The sequence below is a fragment of the Ambystoma mexicanum genome, chromosome 9, assembly GCF_040938575.1.
Source record: "Ambystoma mexicanum isolate Mex_15411 chromosome 9, UKY_AmexF1_1, whole genome shotgun sequence".
NCBI classification, from domain to species: Eukaryota; Metazoa; Chordata; class Amphibia; order Caudata; family Ambystomatidae; genus Ambystoma; species Ambystoma mexicanum.
The window spans coordinates 534,851,061-534,869,962 of NC_090931.1; the positions used below are offsets into that span (position 1 = coordinate 534,851,061).

The window sequence follows — 18,902 nt, forward strand, 5'->3', positions numbered from 1 at the left end:
CAAATGAGCGCCATCAAAGGGCATGTTCAAAAGACAGGCTCACACATCCGGGGCAAAACCGAATTCCGCAACCACGCAAATCTGCGTATAACGGTGCTCGCATCGATGGACCGACTAATACGGTCGGCCATGTCCTAACCCGACTGAAGGGATTCACACATGGCATCCTTGCCATCTTGCACGAGAGCAAGGAACCCATACCTTTCTTCCCCTTCGGGAATATGCTCAGCCGCTAGAGAAACACAGTTCCACAGAGTGTGTGAAAAACAAATGGAGTTGGCTGATTTCAAAGCCATACTCCCCGCAGAAAATACCTTGCGAGCCCAACCGTCGAAGCGGTTGTCGTCCCTATCAGGAGGGATGGTAGGGTACGCTGCCTGCCTCGAGGTGGCCGTAGCCGCCTGAACCACCAAACTCTCGGGAATGGGCTGAGTGGATAAGTAAATGGGGTCGCTAACGGAAGGGCGGTACTTCTTTTCTGTAAAGTGAGATGAAAAGGTAACGCCAGGTCAGAGGACGGACCTTGATCTAAAATGTCAGTTAGATCATCTTGTACAACATTTTCAGGAGGACTGGACCAGCCCAGATACTCCGTGACCCTAGCCATGAACCTCCTGTATGACGAATCAGCATGAGCCCCAGGCTTGCCAAATTCCACTTCCGGAGGAGTGTCCAACCCACTGGCATCTTGAAGGGTTTGCCTCAACTCCTCCAATTGACTGTGTCCAGAAAAGAAGGAGTCACATCAGGCTCAACAGGGTCCTCAAAGTCAGACATTTCCTCCTCTTCCTCATATATGTTGTCCAGAGGGAGGTAAAAACCTTGCCTCGGGACAGAAGAGGCCCTGGAGTCCACCACTGGCCTCACAGACTTAGCAGTAGCCTTCCTTGGAGGATCCATCGTATCAGGGAACTCCAACAGTACATTTCGGGCAAAAATCCCCGAAGGTGTCGAGGGCGCCGAAGACTTTGGCGTCGACAATGGTGCCAACTGTGCCGAGTGCTGATAACAAGGCAAAGCCTCGTTATCTGAATCCGACGGACAAGGCGCAGACGGAGTTGACGCAGGCTTCGAGCCCTTAGCAGGTTTCTGCAGTCTCGCTGGGGACGAGGACTGAGACCTGGAAGCATGTCTCTTGCGACTATCCCGTGCCTTGTCCAAACGGGACCTCAAAGGTTCCCGATGCGAGCCGTGTTGAGGACCCGAGCCCGAAGGCGTGCGAGCCAATTTACGAGACCATTACTTGCCGGCTTCATCAGAAGGTGCGGTCGGAACAGTGCGTTGCGATTGAAACATCACCAACATCTGCTCCTTAAAGGTAGCCCATTCCTCCGGAGTCGAGGAATTCGTTGGGCATGCCACTTTCCTCTCAGCTCCATCCTGTGAGGAGGACAGGGAAGGCAACCGGTGACAATGCTTCCTAGTATGCCAGGACGAGGAAGAAGAATGGCGGGATCCACTCCAGGACCGAGATCCCTGGGACTCCTATCGACGCGGACAATCGCCTCTCGAGTCGTAAGTGGATACCCCCTTGGACGATTTAGATATTTTGGGACTTACTGGGTTTAGAGCCTCTACCTACCTGAAGCTTCCAGTTACAGTCCCGCAAGGCCTTGGCAGTCAGCGACTGGCATTTTGAACAGTCGTCAGTGTTGTGACTCTCGCCCAAGCACCACAAACAAATGCAATGCGGGTCGGTGATCGACATTTTAGACTTGCAGTCCCGGCAAGTCTTGATGCCAGACCGTGGAGTCGTAGGGGTCGAAGAAGACGACATCTCTACGATGAAACACAAGGCGCACCACGTTCTCAAAGCAAACACGTTTGTTGAAATAACGGAACGTAGGCTACGGGTGCCATGTGTCCTATTTATAACATCCGGCGACGTCGCCCTCCACAGAGGCTTTCGAGGAACATCGACCCAACGTCATTGACGCAGGATGCCCTCTGCCGAAAAAATTTCCGAAGTGCACAGCTGTGGACATTACATGTCAAAGATGTGGAATACTTTGGAGGACACAATCCATTTGAAACCAAGCCTCTTAAAGGCAAGTCAGGAAGAGGAACCAATCAGGAAGGAGTATACACGCAGCCCACAGCCTTTAATTACACCTCAGTGCACACTGAGAAGAGAGAGACCTGGAGAGACAGAATGTAGATGCGACATTGCACAAGGAGGTCCGCACTAGTAGGGTGCAATGCGACCCAGCAGGCAAGAAACCAAAGTCGTGGGGTTTGGCAGCTCGAGTGAGAACGAAGTACCTCACCAGGCTGAGGCAGAGCCCAGAGGAACCACTGCCCACAATGCCTACATTTGAGTAGAGTAAGTGGCGAGATGCGAGGTAGTCGGCCTACATAGCCATCGCAAGAAGCACTGCTCATCAGATAAAGCTAAGCAGTGGCTTTCAAGGAACAGGAGGCGGGCAGCAAGGCCCGAGGAAGGGGCCCCAGAGTGGTGTAATAAAGGCATGGTGTCAAACAGTAAGACATACACAAGTGATCACAGTTCAAGGGTGTTTATTGGATTTGAAAAACCGCTATCTAATCCTAAATCTAAAGATGGGAGCAAGCTACGACCATCAAATAATAACACAGTCCTAGTCGAGTCTGTCAAAATAAAAGAGCCTATACTAATGAACCTATTGCCAATTCTTACTTCTAAATACAAATATTGTGGGAAACAATGTTATGCAAATGAAACGTGTTCAAGAAATGATACGTCTGGATATTCAAGCCGTTGCCTTCCCTTCCCCACGTTTTCAGCACGGGACAAGGTGGCACACTCGTTGGCTTTACTAGCATGAGAATGCAGTTCAAAACCTCATCATCACAGCCAAAGTCTCTTTTCCATTCAAAGTCTCTTATTTCAGAGGGCCTGATGCCACACGACAAACATTTCAATTCCTTACTTCTCAGGATTTCACATGTACAACTTCTTGGATGATTTTCGATTCACGGCAGGCTCAGACCCACATTAACACAAAAACGTTATCGGGTGATTCACTGTTCACCCAGGGTCCCCCTCTGCCGGGCTCAGACCCACTTTGATACAAAGTTTTCAACTGATCTCCCTCCACTGGGCTTGGACCAACTTTCTCTACTTCTCCAAGCTTTCTTTACTTCAGAAATCGAAGACTTTCGACTGTGTGCAGGATTTTTCTCAACCCGTCGCAGGACCACTTCAACTCACAATTACTCGCTCTCTTCTTGATATGCTCTCTTTCTCACTTTAACTTTGCCAATTCGCAGCTGGATTCCTTACAGAGACCTTCGACTGATCCCCCACGCACTGCCGGACCAATCTGTCAAGGGTATTGTATCTTGCTTTAAAAGTTCAATCACTCATCAGCAGTTCAACTTTGCTTGCGTTCTTTTATCGCACCTGTTTTAACAATGATTGTTCCCGCGCTCGACATACAATGTTGCTGCTTGCAACCTTGGCTTCAACACAGACTGGTCTTGTATCGGTCTCCCCAATTTACCGGCTGTGTTGATTTAATTGATGTTGCTTTGTTCTTCAAGCCAAGGACGGTACCACAGTGGCTGACAGTTCTTCCCGCCTTCATTATTGATACGGGAGTGCCCCTGGTACCTCCGACACACAATTCAGGGTTTTTCAGCCTGGTTTCCTGCTCTTACGCTTTCTATTCTCAAGGTTTCAGGAAAGTAACAGTTCTTTGTCGAAAAGGTCAAGAGAACTTCCCTCCTTGCGATCCCCTTCTGTTTTACCCTCTTTCTTCTCTCGTTAAACTGCCACCTCGGAACTGCTGGCTCCTCGTGTGCCTTACCTCGCTCAGAGTGTGCTCTCGTGCTCTGCCTTTTATCCGTGTGGGGAAGCTTAATGGAAGTCAGGTGTGTGTGATGGTCTGTAATTGCCTGACCAATGTATTGGGACATGTCAGGTATATGGCTCGGGTGTTAGTCTGTTTTCCCTCATCACGGGCTGACCGTGTGAAAGTGTTTGTGTTATAAAGGGGGTGGGGGAGTAGAGTTCCTAATAATCCCAATTGGTAGGGTGGGGTAAAGGTGTTAAAGGGCAGTGCATACTGCGTCTCTCCATCCGGTGTCCCACTCCCATGAGACCCCTCACCCAGGTGATCCTCGCGCACTGGTCGACGCCCAGGAAGTGGATCCAAAAGCAATGGCCGTGTCCTGGCCACCTGGATGACAGATCCCCGGAGACTAGTGGGTGAGACACCTTCTGGGGTCTCACAGTGGGGCGAAATACGAAAAAGAGCCCAGAGTGGAGAAAGAGAAGCAAGCCCCAAAGAAAGGGAAAAGCCCCAGACCAAAGAGAGACAGACAACATCCGAAAGTGTAAGAAAGAGTGGAACCCAAGAGTGGGGAGAGAAACCGAAAGAAGCCCCAGTGTGGGGATGAAACAGCAAAGCCCCAGAGATGGGAGAGAAACAAAAAGGGGAGAAAGGAGAGAATCCCCAGTCAGGGGGAAGAAACAGAGAAGCCCCAAAGTGGGGACAGAAATCAAAAGAAACCTCGGTGTGGGGGGAGTGGAAGAAGAAGAACCCCATAGTGGGTATAGAAACTGAAAGAAATTCCAAGGCGAGAAAAGAACAAAGAAGCCCCAGAGTGGGGAGAGAAACCCTGGTGTGGGCAAAACGCCAACAAGCCATGGTGTGGCAAAAGATATATCAAGAGGTCCAAAGAGGGGAAATGAGTCAGAGAGAAGCACAGTGTGGGTGAAAAAAGAATCAAAGAGCCCAGAATGGGAAATTAGCAAGAGTGAGCCCCAGAGTGGGAAAGGAAGACACTGGAGAAAAGAAAACAGACTGTGGGAAGAGGAAATACAAAAGTCTCCCCGAAGTGAGGAGGACTGTGAGACAACACAAGTTTCAAGGAGAACTAGAGACCCCAAGCTGGAACCCTGGGATGGCACTCCAGCAGTACACGTTTTGACTGTGAAAATAGGCAAGGGTCTATGGCCAAGAGAAACAAGGGTGCAGGTCAGAACCCAGCAGCCATCCCTTCCCCTTGGGCAAGGCCTCATAGTGTGTCTTTGTTGTTTTATATTTTCTTTTGAGCAATAGGGTCATAAAGTAGGTTTGAATATGAATTGTGGACAGAGGGCTTCATTTATGTTTAACCATCTTGACACACTGACAAGCACCACTTCTTCTCTTCATTTGTATAGAATAGGGCTTGGTATCAAAGTGTGAGGAAAAAATTAGGTCTTTTGAAACAGAAGAGGAAATAAACCTTTGAAAATCATGCCTGCTTGTTCATCTCCAGATTCCGACCCAACACAGCAGCCAGGCTAAATTTGCCAGAGAATGTGCCATGTTACGATTATCCATGGGGCATATGCAAGGTGCAAATGAAAAATAGAGAAATGTGAAGAAATGTGGACAGCTTTTCATCAAATTGGTGCCAGAGGTGGTTGAAAGTTTTCAGAGTTCTCCGATACGTAGCTGTAGATACGTTGGGTTCAAGTGGTACCCTTAAATTCTACATACCATTCATCCTTATTAATGAAAGCATTTTTACTAATGTCAGCATTGCAAACACCAATAAATATTGTATTAATACATCCGATGTATTCCACTCCTTGTTCCAAATCTGAATATATTTTAAGGACATGCATCCATAGCTTACCTGCCCAATGCCTGGTTGAGTGCCCTGTAAGCTTGAATTTCATACCACTGGCTTCCTGGTAGGAGGCCTCGTGTTTTTGAGTGCTGATCGTTGTATTTCCTTTTCAGCTCCACCTAAAAGAACACGATAAAAATGTGCATTTCACAGTCAATTCACAGTTTTAGGGAAAAAAGTATCTAAAGAAAGTTAAAAGAAAACAACTTGTATCAGAGAGTGAAATAGTGGATACGGATTCTAACATTTCCAGCGCACGAAGGACCATCATTAATATATGTGACGTTTAGAAGAATACACAAAAGAATTCAAACCAAGTTAACACATTACTATGTAAAAATAATGCAATAAATGGGCTGCATAATGTGCTCCCCCCGTCCACAACGGGTTTGCGGCACTAAACCCAACAAGCAAAGTTAGAAGAAGAAAAAGATGACTAAGCACATGCACGAAAGTAAAACATCCAACACATTTGAACTTTGGCGTGAGGCTGTGGCTACCAGCTGAACAATGTATAAACAATGTGTTAGAGCAATGATGTGGTCCTGTAAAATCCAGAATTACACCAGATCCTGACATACTGTAGGCCAACTAAAGGAATCTTTGTATAGCTGAAACAGTCCTGTACCTGGGTGTACCTTTGGAATAGACGACTCGCGGGCCCCTATACCCTGTAATCCGAACACAAAGTAGAGACAGTCCACTGCTAACAAAACGGTGGATGCAGGCTCTGGGAGCAGGACATGGAGAAAAAATGGCAGCGCTAAAGTCTGGCCCTGTTCCGCACAGCAGACAAATAGAACAGCTATGCAAAGGCTACTCTGTGTGGAGATGGAGCGCCGAGGAGAAAGGTGACAAGAAGCCAGAGGCGTTGCTAGGGGAGGGGTTGAGGGGGCTATAGCCCCGGATCTTTTGGTTGTAGCCCCGGATAGAAGCTCAGGCACTACAACCAAAAGGCTATAGCTGGCCCTGAATCCCGCCAGTCCCAGCATTAGCTTAGCCCCTGATCTTTTCCAGACCTAGCAACACCCCTGCAAGAAGCTATGGGTGGTGCAGAGCAACCACCAACCAGCTGCTACTGGCGCCAACCCTAGTGAACAGCGAAAAAGATTAAAGCGAGAGGCTGGACATTCCCAGGATAACAAGCAGTGGATCTTTCATCAGAATGTGGGGCATTGGGATTCCAAGAGGAGAAGGTGCAAAGGAACCCATTTGCCCCTAGTAGAGTTGAATGGCTGGACGCTTTACTGAAGCTCTGTGTATGAATGTTTTGTACTGACTTACATCTTCAGACACGAGTGGTTGACTTGTCTTCTGACTCCTTTCATAGACTGTCTGTGACTGAAACGAACAAGCAGAGAACAAACCTGCCCCCTTTCTGGTACAAACCAAGATAAGTACTCAGGAGAAAAGAGTGAGTTGCCTGCAGAGCAGTAGTGGTGGAGAGACCTTCTCCTGGGAGGTGTTGCCAGCGGAATGCTGAGAAACAAGCCTGTCTACAAAGACACCGGGAATGCCCAGACAGCAGCAGGGCAGGTTTCCAGCCGAGAGACCAACGGAGGACTGAGGACCACCAAGTCGCGAAGAGCCCAAGAGAGAGAGGCACCAGCGATGGCCAAGGTAGAGAGGACCAAGGATGCAAAGGAGTTGGTGACGCCTACCCCAAAGCTTCCCGTCTGCCTGAGGAGGACTGCAACAAAGTTAAAGGTATGTGGTAGCTCAAGGAGACATGGGAGGTAAAAGCCAAGAAAACCCCAAAGCGCGGTGAGACTAAGCCAAACCCAGGGTGAGGCAGGAGAAGCCAGAGCCCAAGGCAGGATACAAGGCACCATACCCCAAGGTGGGGTGAGAGCAACGAGACCCCAAGATGGGTCATGAGAAAACAGAGTCGAAGGTGGGGTGAGAAACCCAAACCCCAGAAAAGGATAACGATTATTAGAGAGACCCAAACCAGATTCCTGGTTGGGGAATCCAGGGAAAATAGGTGTAAACTAACTAAGCAGGAAGTACACCATGCTGGTTTGTAAACCAGAGACTGGGACAAACTGTCTGATAAATATTAATGAGCAAGAGACTAATCAAAGACTATAATACAATCCCAAGGGCGGGCGGGTGCAAGTATACAGACCTATTATACTGGCTGAAACTCTGCCAAAGGACAAGGAGCCCCTTTCTGCCTGTGATCAGGAGATATCACGGTGGGGTCGGAATCCAGTAACCATCCCTATGTTTGGGGAAGAAACCTTATTATGTTTTTTTTAGGATATTTTTCCTTTGCTCAAAGGGGTAGGGACATAATTCAGGCTAAAATTGATTTCTAGATGACAGAATATTTGTAGTATATCCTGACAAGCACCCTTATAGATTTCTTTTCTTTAGGGTAGGGCTCAGCACATTAGGGATGGATTAGGGTTTGTGGTACTTAACAATAAAGAACACTTAAAGCAAAATGATAGTGTTCGTCTCTTGGTTCCGACTTACCACATCTACTAGTTACTGCTTGGCCTCTTTTGGAGACAAGCCTTGAGGACCTGTGCCAAAAGCACTATGCCAAAACGGCTGGTTCCCAAAGTGCTGCACTAAAACACGGCGTACAGAGTACAATATATGCAGTAAAAAATCAGGATTTCCCATTACTTGCATAGATTTTTCCTATGCATTGGCCAAACATGTTGCCGAGATACATAAGGAGGAAACAACACATCATTTCGATATTTTGCGATAGAGTAGAATCAAATCCCAGGGGAGGAGACAAGAGAAAATCCGGCGCCAGTAAGAATCAAGGTATATTATCGATTGTGACACAGAATACCCTAGAAGTTAACTTAGATGAGGAAACACATGTCGTCATAGGCACAATAAAGTCTATATATTTTGTAATGCCTTCAAATAAAACAATTAAAGGAGAAGATTAATTTAGTTAGTAATACATTATATTTAGGCATTCATCTCATTAAACATGAACAATATGATTTTAATGATAAATGATGTCCCAGTTTTTTCTGTATAAGGTGCTCCTTTTGGCATCTTTCTCTGCTGTCACCCCAGATCGCACATTTAAATCTCACATTTGATGTGCTTATATTTCTACATATTGGGCTAGTGGATACATAAAGATATTTAGCACTATGCACTTTAGGAACTTTATATGCCTTTTGCATTTTATAACTTTTGCAATGTGCACCTTAAAACCTGTATTATGCTTAGGGAGATATATATCAACAAATGGGGTGATATAAAGTATGATATACTATGCATTGTGAGTTGTTTCATGAAACATATCATGGCAATCTACATGCATGATATAATTTATATAAAAATAAAGTACAAATATCTTTACACACTGGCCACGATGACATGAGAAGCTCTAATGCATTATGCATTTTATGTTTAATTTCTCTGGCAGTAGAGAAAGACAGCACTAGACGCTGTTATGCACCATGCACTTTAGGAAATCAGCAAGTTAATGTTAAAGATATTTATATAGCTCACTGTCACCAACGGAGTTGGTCTCCAGGCGCTCAGGTGGATCTGTAAACAAAAGGTGGACGGGGTGGGTTAGCGGGTGACGAGGGCGTAGGAAAGTGAGAGGTGGTGTACTGTTGACAGCTTCAGTTCGGTTTTCACCGTACGCTGCACTTGGGTGCGCAAATAGGATCGAAGCGGGTCCTTGCGTGCTGTTGCGATCTATGTGTTGATTGTTTTTGCAGTGTGGTGAAGTCCGTGCGGTTTGCTGTGAGAGAGGTGGTTGTGTGGTTTTTGTGTGCATTAAGTAAGCAGAAATGAGAGGTTTTGGTTAACAAGTTGTATGTCTCATAATCCCTGTAGTTTAGTTTATGTATCAGGTAGTCATATTGGGTTGGTATATTCTCTCTCTAGGTTTACTGATTGTCTTGTTTCTAAGGTGATACGGTGGCTGGTTCAGCAGATAAATTGGCATAGTACCCCTGGTTCAGTGAGCACTGTCCCTAGATCGATGGTGGTGTTTTATTATCGTTAACCAGCATCTTTCTATTTATTGTTGGTAGTCTATTGGGTGGTATAACTTCTCTTCCCTTTCCTGACAGTCTAGTATCTGAGCCAGGGGATGAGGTTGGCCTCCAGCTAAGTTATTGAGCTAGTTACAACCAGGGGGTGGGCATAATCCTGATTAGGTAGTGGGGATCTATTATCTATCCCTGTTCTTTCCAATGTATTACTGTTTATGGTCCATTGCTGCCTTTGCCCTCAAAGGTTTCCAGGTGCCATTGCTAGGTAATACCTTGCTCTCCCTTCCGATTGATCTGTGGGTGCTCTTGTTATGATTGGTGGGGTTTGTTTTTTAATTGATAAGTGGATTTGTTACATGTCCGTATAGCCTTATTTTAATAAGGGTTGATGATTAATGACTCAGGGTAGGCTCTTCTCTCGGCCTAGTTTCTCTGTGTATGTCCTTATGGGCATTCTTTCTGGTTATGGGGTGAATAGCCATGATTTGAGGAGTTTCCTGAATTGTAGGTGATCACTTGTGTTCCGTATGTTCTTTGGTAGTTCGTTCCAGGTTTTTGGAGCGAGGTGAGAAAAAGATGATCCTCTGAGTTTTCTCTTGTTATATGATTTGGGTTCCAAACGGATGTCACTGCTGGATCAGAGTGGCCTTGCAGTGTGATGTACATTTGGTTTTCTTCTGATGAACTCTGCACCTTGGTTGTGGTTTGCTTTGTGGGCTATGCACACTGATTTGAACTTGATCCACTGTTTGATGGGTAGCCAGTGTAGCGTTTTCAGCGCTGGTGTGATGTGTTCTCTTCAAGGTAGTTTAAGGAGAAGTCCGGCCACAGCATTTTGTATGCGTTGGAGTTTATTTAGGAGTCGTTCAGAGAGGCCTAGATATAGGCTATTGGCGTAGTTTAGTCTGGACGTGATGAGGGCGATGACGGCAGTTGTTTTGTTGGTGAATGAGAGGAATGGTAGGTTCCTTTTAACCAATCGCAGAATAAAGAAGGATTTCCTGATTAGGGTATTTATTTGTGGTCCTAGAGTGAGTTTGTTGTCCATCAGGACTCACAGGTTTTTTACAGTTGATGATGGGGCTGGGGTTTCACCAAGTTCAGTTGGCCATGGGATGTAGAGGTTGTCTTCTCCGTTTTTGGTGATGATCCTTATCTCGGTTTTGCTGGGTTGAGTTTGAGACAGTTTAAGTTTGTATTTGTATTTGTATTTTATTTATAACGCGCAAACCAACAGGCCCGGAGGCATCAGGGCGCAATTTGTACAAGGTTACAGATATGCAGGTATAACAGAGAATCATTAAACATTTACACATGGGTAACAAAGGATCATTATATACATTTACAAGAGGATCTTATATACATATGTACAGTAGTTTCAGTGCCGATAGGTGATAGTGGCGGTCGGCAAGTCAGGGTAGGTCAGGAAGAAGCGCGAAGCCGGCCTTAAAGCTGGTTGAAAAGCCAAGATCTAGTATTGGCTTTGAAGGTATTGAAAGAGTCTTCCGCTCTAATTGAAACAGGGAGGGAGTTCCATAACTTGGAAGCTAAGACGGGGAAACTTGAGCCCCCTGCTTTTTGCAATTTAAATCTGGGGATCGCTAGACAGTGGGATTGGGCTGTTCTTAGAGGTCGGGAGGTAGAGTGGCGCGATAGTCGACTACCAAGGTAGATCGGGGCTTTGTTGGCTAGGCATTTGTGCGTAAGGGCGAGTGTTTTGAGAGAAATTCTCTGTTTGACAGGTAGCCAATTTAACTTACTTCTGGTTTCTGTGATGTGGTGGTGTTGGGGAATGTTTAAAGCGGCACGAATGGCGTTGTTTTGTGTCGTTTGAAGTCTGTTCAGGTTCTCTTGGCTGGTGCCAAGATAAAGAGCACTGCAGTAATCAATTTTAGCCATAATAAGGGTTCTCGCTAGGGTAACGCTGTTAGCCTTAGTAAGGAATGGTCTGCAAGCTGCGATAAGTTTGCATGTGTATGCAGACGCAGATCTGACAGCATTGGTTTGTCGGGTTAATGAGAGTGTGGCATCAAGGTAGAAACCTAACGTTTTGGTATCTTTTGAGACACTAATGATATTACCATCTATGTTGAATGACTGATAGGACGGCTCTAGTCTGCTCAGGCGTTGTGCAGTGCCCAAGATCAGGAGCTCCGTCTTGTCATCATTCAAGCACAACTGATGTTGGGCCATCCAGGCTTGGATGACCAAGTAGACGTCGTTAAGGGCCTTGGTGTCACCTAGATAATCACCAGTGATGGGGATGAGTATCTGGGTGTCGTCCGCATAGTTGGTATAGGAGACACCCAGATAATCAAGCACATCAAAGAGTGGTTTCGTGAAAATGTTCATCCAGTTGTATATTTCATGAAGGCAGTTCTCTAGTATTGCGCTGTCTTCTTGTAAGACTTGTATTTTGTAGATTATTTGTGTGTCATCAGCGTAGTTATAGCAGGGGAGGCCATGTCTTTCGATGATTTTAATTATCTGTGACAGATGTTGAATAGAAGTGGCGAGAAGGATGATCCTTGTGGGACTCCGCATGATGATTCTCGAGGGCTTGATTAGTAAGGTTTCATCCATATTGTTTCAGGTCTGTTTGTTAGGAAGGATCTGACCCAAAGTAAGGCGTTGTCAGTGATTCCAAATTCTTCCAGTCTTGTGATGAGGATGTCGTGGTTAACTGTGTCAAATGCTGCAGGGAGGTCTAGAAGTATCAGAGCAGTGCTGTTGGTTGAGGCTGCGTTTGCCTTTAAATCATCCCAGATTGAAGTAAGTGCTTTATCTGTTACTCACATCGGTCTGAAGCGTACTTGTGCCTGGTTTAGTAGGTGATGTTCTTCTATGAAGTCTTGGGTTGTTCTGTATATGTGCGTTTCCAGGAGTTTAGCTGTGTAGGGATGTTGGAGATGGGTCTGTAGTTGGAGGTCCTCTACGCTTCCTGTTCCGTCCTTGAGGAGTGGTTTGATGTATGCTGATTTGAAGGCGTGAGGCACTCTTCCTGTTGAGATTGACTGGGTGAGGACATTTCTGTAGAATTCCATTGGTGTTCCTTGTGTGAGTATTGATTTGTAGATGTCAGGGTGGCAGGGATCCGCTTTTGAGCCAGATTTGTTGGTTTGATTTACAAGTTTAATGAAAGGCTCCGCTGATATGTGCGGGAAGTTTCGGAGTTTGTTCTGGTGTTGTTGTTGTGGTTGCATGGTCTGCTATGTATGGTCTGCTGGATGGTAATGATTTAGTTTTTGAAATGGTCTGCAAGGTCATTGCATAGTTTCTTCGATGGTATTGGAGTGTTGTTGCAGCCGGGTTGGTTTTTTATTTCGTTTATGATTTTAAACAGTTTTTTTTGGGTGTTTGGTGCTTTGAGGATTCTGTTGTCATAATGTTTCCTTTTTGCTTTTTGTACTTCCTTTTTGTATGAACAAGTATGTTGTTGAAGTTTGAATTTTTTTCCGCAGTCTTCATTGATCCTGTATTCTAATTCTAGTTTTCGTTTTTTCATTTTCATGGCGCCTAGTAGTGGTGTGAACCATTCTGCTGTTGCTCTTTTGCGGGATGGATTGAAAGGTTTTTCTTTTGTGATCTCTTCGATTGTTGTGGTGATCCATTTGTGAAGTATATCTATTTTATATTTTATATGTCTAGGTCAGATTCGCCCATGGTCGTTGTTTGTGGTTTGGAGATATCCAGTCGTTCCGTTAAGTTGGAGTTTTTTATGGTTCTCCAGTTTCTTTTCATGATGGTTGGTAGTTTTTCTTGTTTCTTGGTATTGGGGAGGGCAATGTGATTACGAATGGGATGATGAGGTGGTCGCTCCAGAGGATCTGAATCGGTGGTGCTGTGGTAATTAGTTTTCTGTTGGCGAAGATTGCGTCTAGTGTATGTCCTGCCGTGTGGGTTGCTCCTTTGACTAGCTGATGTAGTTCCACTGTTGTTAGTTGGCCGGTAAGCGATTTTTGTGAGGTTGTGGTTTCGTCATCGAAACAAATGTTGAAGTCTCCGAGTATAATCAGTTGGTTACGCTCGATGGCAAGGTTGGTGATTGCTTCTATGAAGTTGTCTATGAAGGCTGCATCGTACATTGGTGGACTGTAAATCAGTATGATTTTCAGGTTTGTTTTGGGATTTGTTGATAGATGTATGATTAGGGATTCACATTTGATGATGTTTAATGGGTCTTCCGCTTTAATTTCCAGGTGTTCCTTGTGGATGATTTATGAAAAGGATGTCGATGCCTCCGTCACCTAGGTGGTTGCAGATTTCGGTGGCGTGTTTGGACATTGATCTTGGGTTGATTAGATTGCAGTGGATCTTTTTGGTGTCATTTGGTTTATTTTTTGTTTTTTTGTTTGGTTTGCGGGTGTTCAGTCGGGGTGTATTTATACTGCCTCTGAGCGGTAGAGGTTCTGTGAAGGCGGCTTTGTCGTTGAATCGGTCTGTGAGATTGACAATTGGGTCGCTCACTTCTATTGCTTCTTCTTCTCTTGTCATTTGGTGTGGGTACTGATCGTGCCCATCTGTTCTTGTGATGTAGGGAGTAAGGGGGTTGGCGTCATCTCATTCTCTTCTCTGGTCCTCTCTTCTTTTGTTCCGTTGTTCTGGTGTTTTATTTATCCATCTGGTAATGTTAGTATCAGAGTATCTAGGTTCTTTGGTTGGTGCGAGGTACAGTGTAAGGTATGAGGATTTTTCTCTTGTGAAGTTTGTTCTGTTGACAGTATTGTTCTGAGGGGTGTGTTATGTATTGATGGCGTCTTCTGCTGGGGCGGGTTGCTCTTGTGTATCCGTGTTGCTTGTACCGTGTTCCTTTTCTCTTTGTCTGCAGCCAATTCTGCGTCGGGTCATTTTGGTCTTAGTTGGGAGGAGTCGGTCTAGGCGTTAGGTTTATAGGGGCAGTTTCCAATTGTGGTTCCTCATGCCAGGCTAGTGTAGATTTTAATCTTTAGTTGTTCCGTCTGAGGGTTTGTCTTTGTTCTGTCAGTTGGATATGGTGTTCCTATTACAACGAGAGCTGTCCTGGGGTATTGTACATTAGAGTGGGCATATGGATTGGGCTGAGGGTGCAGGTAAAACTGTGGAGGGGATTATGATACTAGTTACAGGCTTCAGTGCTTTCTGGATGTCGGGTTCCTAGGATTCAGTAGTAGCAGCTACTGATAATACCTAGATGACTACGGGACATGAGGCTGAGGGTTCAGAAATTTTACAGGTGGTTTACAATGATATTGTAATCTTGGGAGTGGGTTATCAGAAGTCCGAAGCGATGTGGGTTTGGTGGGATCCAAGCTGATTGAACGGTTTGATTCTGATTCTTGGGCAGCAGTGGGTAGGTTTGGTTCTGCAAGGCAGGCTGTGATCACGACTGGGACCTTAATCTATCGGGAGAGGGCTTGGCTTTGCAGATGGCAGGGCTGGTCAAGTATCAGGTCGGAGATGCCTGGGTGGAGGGGAGGTTTAGGTTTGAAAGGAGGATGGTGGTAATTAAGGCCAAAATTGACGTCTAGATATTGAGAGGAAGGTTCAAGGTTCTAAGTGAGTGGCAGCAATGAACCTAGACTGGGAGACCCAGGCAGCAATTGAACCCCTAGGCTGGAGTACCTGGATAGCGGGAGAGGCTTTGGCCTTCATAATGTGGCAGGTTGAAATTATGAGATGGCGGTGGGGACACCTAGTAGTCTTTTCACAGTGCACGTTGATACAGGAGGGAAATTGGACCTAGGGGTCTTGCATTGAGTTGGAGAGGCCTAGGTTTCAGGGTGTAGCATATTACAGGAGAGCACGCTGAGTTTCGAGAGTCCTGTATAGTGGGAGAGAGGCCCAAGTTTCAAAGGCGGTTCACGTGTAGTTTCAATGTAGTCTCAAATACAGGGGAGCACTCTTAGAAGGGTGCTGTATACTGGGGAGAGGCCTGAGATTTAATTGTTATATCAGATGCAGTTTAAAAGCAGTTTCAGTGCACTTTCCAAATAGAGGGGGCACACTTGGGTCCTGTATAGTGGGAGAGAGACCCAAGTTTCAAGAGAGGTTCAAAGTAGTTTCAATGTAGTTTTAAATACAGGGGAACACACTTAGAAGGGTGCTGCATAGTGGGGAGAGGCATAATATTTAATTGTTATATCAGATGAAGTTAAAATGCAGTTTAAGCAGTTCCAGTGCACTTTCAAAAACTGGGCACACTTGGAGGGGTCCTGTATAGTGGGCGAAAGGCATACATTGAAGAGCAATTTCCAATGTAGTTCAATGAAGTTTAAAAGCAGTTTCAGTCCACCTTCAGAATTCAGGGGGCACACTTGGGTCCTGTATAGTCGGAGAGAGGCCTACGTTGAAAAGCAATTTCCAATTTAATTCAAGTGCAGTTCAAATGCAGTTCAAAACAGTTTCAATGCACTTTCAGAATACGGGCACACTTGGAGGGGTCCTGCATAGTGGGAGAGAGGCCAAAGCTTCACAATGCAGTATTGTACAAGAGGTATGTATGATGGAGTCAATGTATGTTGTAGATAGAATAGATTGTTCCTACCTTATTCGCCGTTGCTGGTTGACGGCAACCTACCTGTCGTAGGCTATTTCAGGGTGCTATGTCTATCACAATTGCTGGTGTGGTGAGATGACCATGCAGCCAGTAGATGGCTGTAGTTTGGGTCTATGGATTAGTCTTGTGCCTCTTCGTCAGCAAAAGCTAGGTGGAGGGTGCGCTTATGACGTGGAAGTGCCGCAGGAAGGCAGGTGCAGTGGTCAGTCTTATGAGAGATAGCAGGAGAGCCCTAGCTTCCCCTGCTGACACCTGCAGACACTGACTGGAGCCGCTAATTCAGGAGACACCCTTTGCCGCAAGGCTGCACGGGCAGAGGACTGCCCCGGGAGGTAGTGCAAAAAGGGGGATGAGGGAAACAGGGCTGGGCTATGAAGCAGGGGAGGAGAAGGAGAATGGATTGGGCCTACGCCGGTGCACTCATTTATTCCAAAGCACACAGTACTATTACACTTCAATATGCAGTTAATAGAAATCAATCAATTTAAACACGCTTTATTCAATGGTGGAAAGCAGGGAAAGGCAGTGGATTGGGCCTACGCAGGTGTGCCAATTTATTTCAAAGCACACAGTACTATTACACTTCAAAATGAGGTAAATGGAAAACAATCAATTTAAATCCCTTATTAATTAATTCCTCCTGTGGGGAAAGGCAGCCTCCCTCGTACCTCTGATTGCAGGCAACGAATGTCAGAGAAGAGCATGTGGGCCCGCCAACAGAGTAGTCCTATACATTTTACATTTCCGACAATATGGACTTTACAATATGTAACAAATTAGGTGAACCACATATATGCGACTGGGGTCACAAACATCAAATGGTTGTTAACATAATAGACCTATAAATGCAATGGATTACCCGTTTCATGGTACACTGTCCATAAGAAGTATATTTAGATATACCAAACAGGCTGTTTTTGCAAATAGTACACATTTAGAAAGCATTTAAACACTTTGTGATATGTTTACTTATAATAATGAAAGTCAAGATCGATATCCCGTCAGAACTGGGTTTTCCATGAGCAATGAGATGGATCTCCTGATGCACGTAAAAAACAAGAAAATGACTAATTGAGAAAGGCTTTGTTTTCCAAATAACAACCATTTGTCGGAACGTAACCCAATACACTCCAAGATGGCGACTGATTTAGACACATTTTGGGGGACACAAAATAATCGGGAAAAAGGGAAATGGGACTATGAGTTGATTTGAAAAAAAAATGTTGCAGGCACATGTTTTTCATTCTGAAGAAGCCCATTAGGTGAAACACGTTATTTTGCCTGTGTGAAGGAAGCAAGCAATATTTTTTTTTAAACTGTGTTTATTTTTGCAACTGAGCAGAGTGAAAACATTACAAGCAAAATCAGCACATGACAGTCAGCCCCCAACCTTTCCCACCACCCCACCCGTCCCCCCCTATGCTTCTTCTTCCGTTCGATTTGTTACTGTCCCTTCCAGGATTCTCACGGTGTTCCGGGGTAGGTATCTTATGGCCGGTAACCTTTGGTTATAGTCTAGGAATGGGGCCGAGGTGTCCTGAAAGTGGTGCAGAGTCCCGGCTCTGGCCGCTGTTATCTTTTCTGCGATCAGAATGTCCCACATTTTCCCCCACCACAGCGCCATCAGACGTCCTTCAACAATCTTCCAAGTGCGGGCCACCACAAACCGCACTGCCAGGAGGCATTGAGTCAGGAGAGTGGCCTTTCTTCCTGATCTTGGGTAGAATCCCGGGACTGGGGCCCCCAGGAGGATGGTTTTGGGTTCAAGTGGGATTGCCTTCTGAGTGATGTCTGCAAATGTGGTCATGCATTGGGACCAGAAAAGTTGCACCTTCGGGCACGACCCCCACATGTGGTAAAAGGAACCTGGCTGTCCACATTGTTTCTAGCAGGCAGGGCTCAAAGCCTGATTTATGTGGTGAAACCGTAGGGGTGGGGTACTACCACCGTAGTAGTAGTTTGTATGCACATTCTCGGTTTGTGATGCAGGAGGAGGCTGAGTGGGTTTGTGACCAAATATCCACCCAGTTCTGGTCAGTAAGCGGGTGCCCTAGGTCTGCCTCCCATTGGGCCATGGCTCGGGTTTTGGAGCTGAGCAAGTCTCTCGAAAAACGTTTATTTAGGGCCGAGATCCTTCCCCGAGTCGGGAGCTCTTGCAATGTTAGCTCGAGAGGTGCTGGCGTGCGTGTTGCTGCTTGTTGGATTTGCGGTTGAGTGCACCAGTGCCGCAGTTGGATGTAGGTAAACCTGTCTGTGTCTTTCAGCCGAAAGCTCTCTTTACATTGTTCAAATGTTCGCGGGTGAACTTCCGTGAATAGTTGGCCCAGTGACTCTAAGCCTCCCCTTATCCAGTTCTTGAAGTTGTGGGGATTGGTTCCGGGGGAAAATGAGGGGTTCATAAAGACCGGAGAGAAGGGGCTAATGCTCTTCGGGATCTTTTGTCACCACCGCGCCCAGTCCCATGCTTTTAACGTGTGTTTGGTGGAGAGAATGAGTTTGTCTCTGCTTTGTCGGAGATGGGATGGGGTGTGTGGGAGGAAACGTAGAGGAAGAAGCAGTCGGGATTGTTCTATCTCCACCCATCTTGGCACCCCGAGGACATTAGGCAGGCATGAATGTGGACCAGTTGGGCTGCTATTTGTTAGTTCTGAAGGCCAGGAACTCCTAGTCCTCCCAGGCGAGCATTTCCCAGCATTGTTCTTAGGGGGATTGAGGCCTTTTTTCCCCTCCAGATGAATTGAAGCAGTTTCCTCTGGAGTCCTTGGAGGGCGGCA

At 45.9% G+C, this 18,902-nt stretch overlaps 1 protein-coding gene across 5 annotated transcripts in view; it reads right to left on the reverse strand.

Annotated features, from left to right (window-relative positions):
• BRIP1 (BRCA1 interacting DNA helicase 1) overlaps nt 1–18,902 on the reverse strand; it is a 2,318,009-nt gene that overhangs the window by 245,913 nt on the left and 2,053,194 nt on the right. For all 5 annotated transcript variants that reach the window (XM_069615088.1, XM_069615086.1, XM_069615084.1 and 2 more), the window contains one exon: nt 5,611–5,723. In XM_069615088.1, the coding sequence (XP_069471189.1) occupies nt 5,611–5,723 (113 nt within the window). The remainder of the gene's footprint in view (nt 1–5,610; nt 5,724–18,902) is intronic.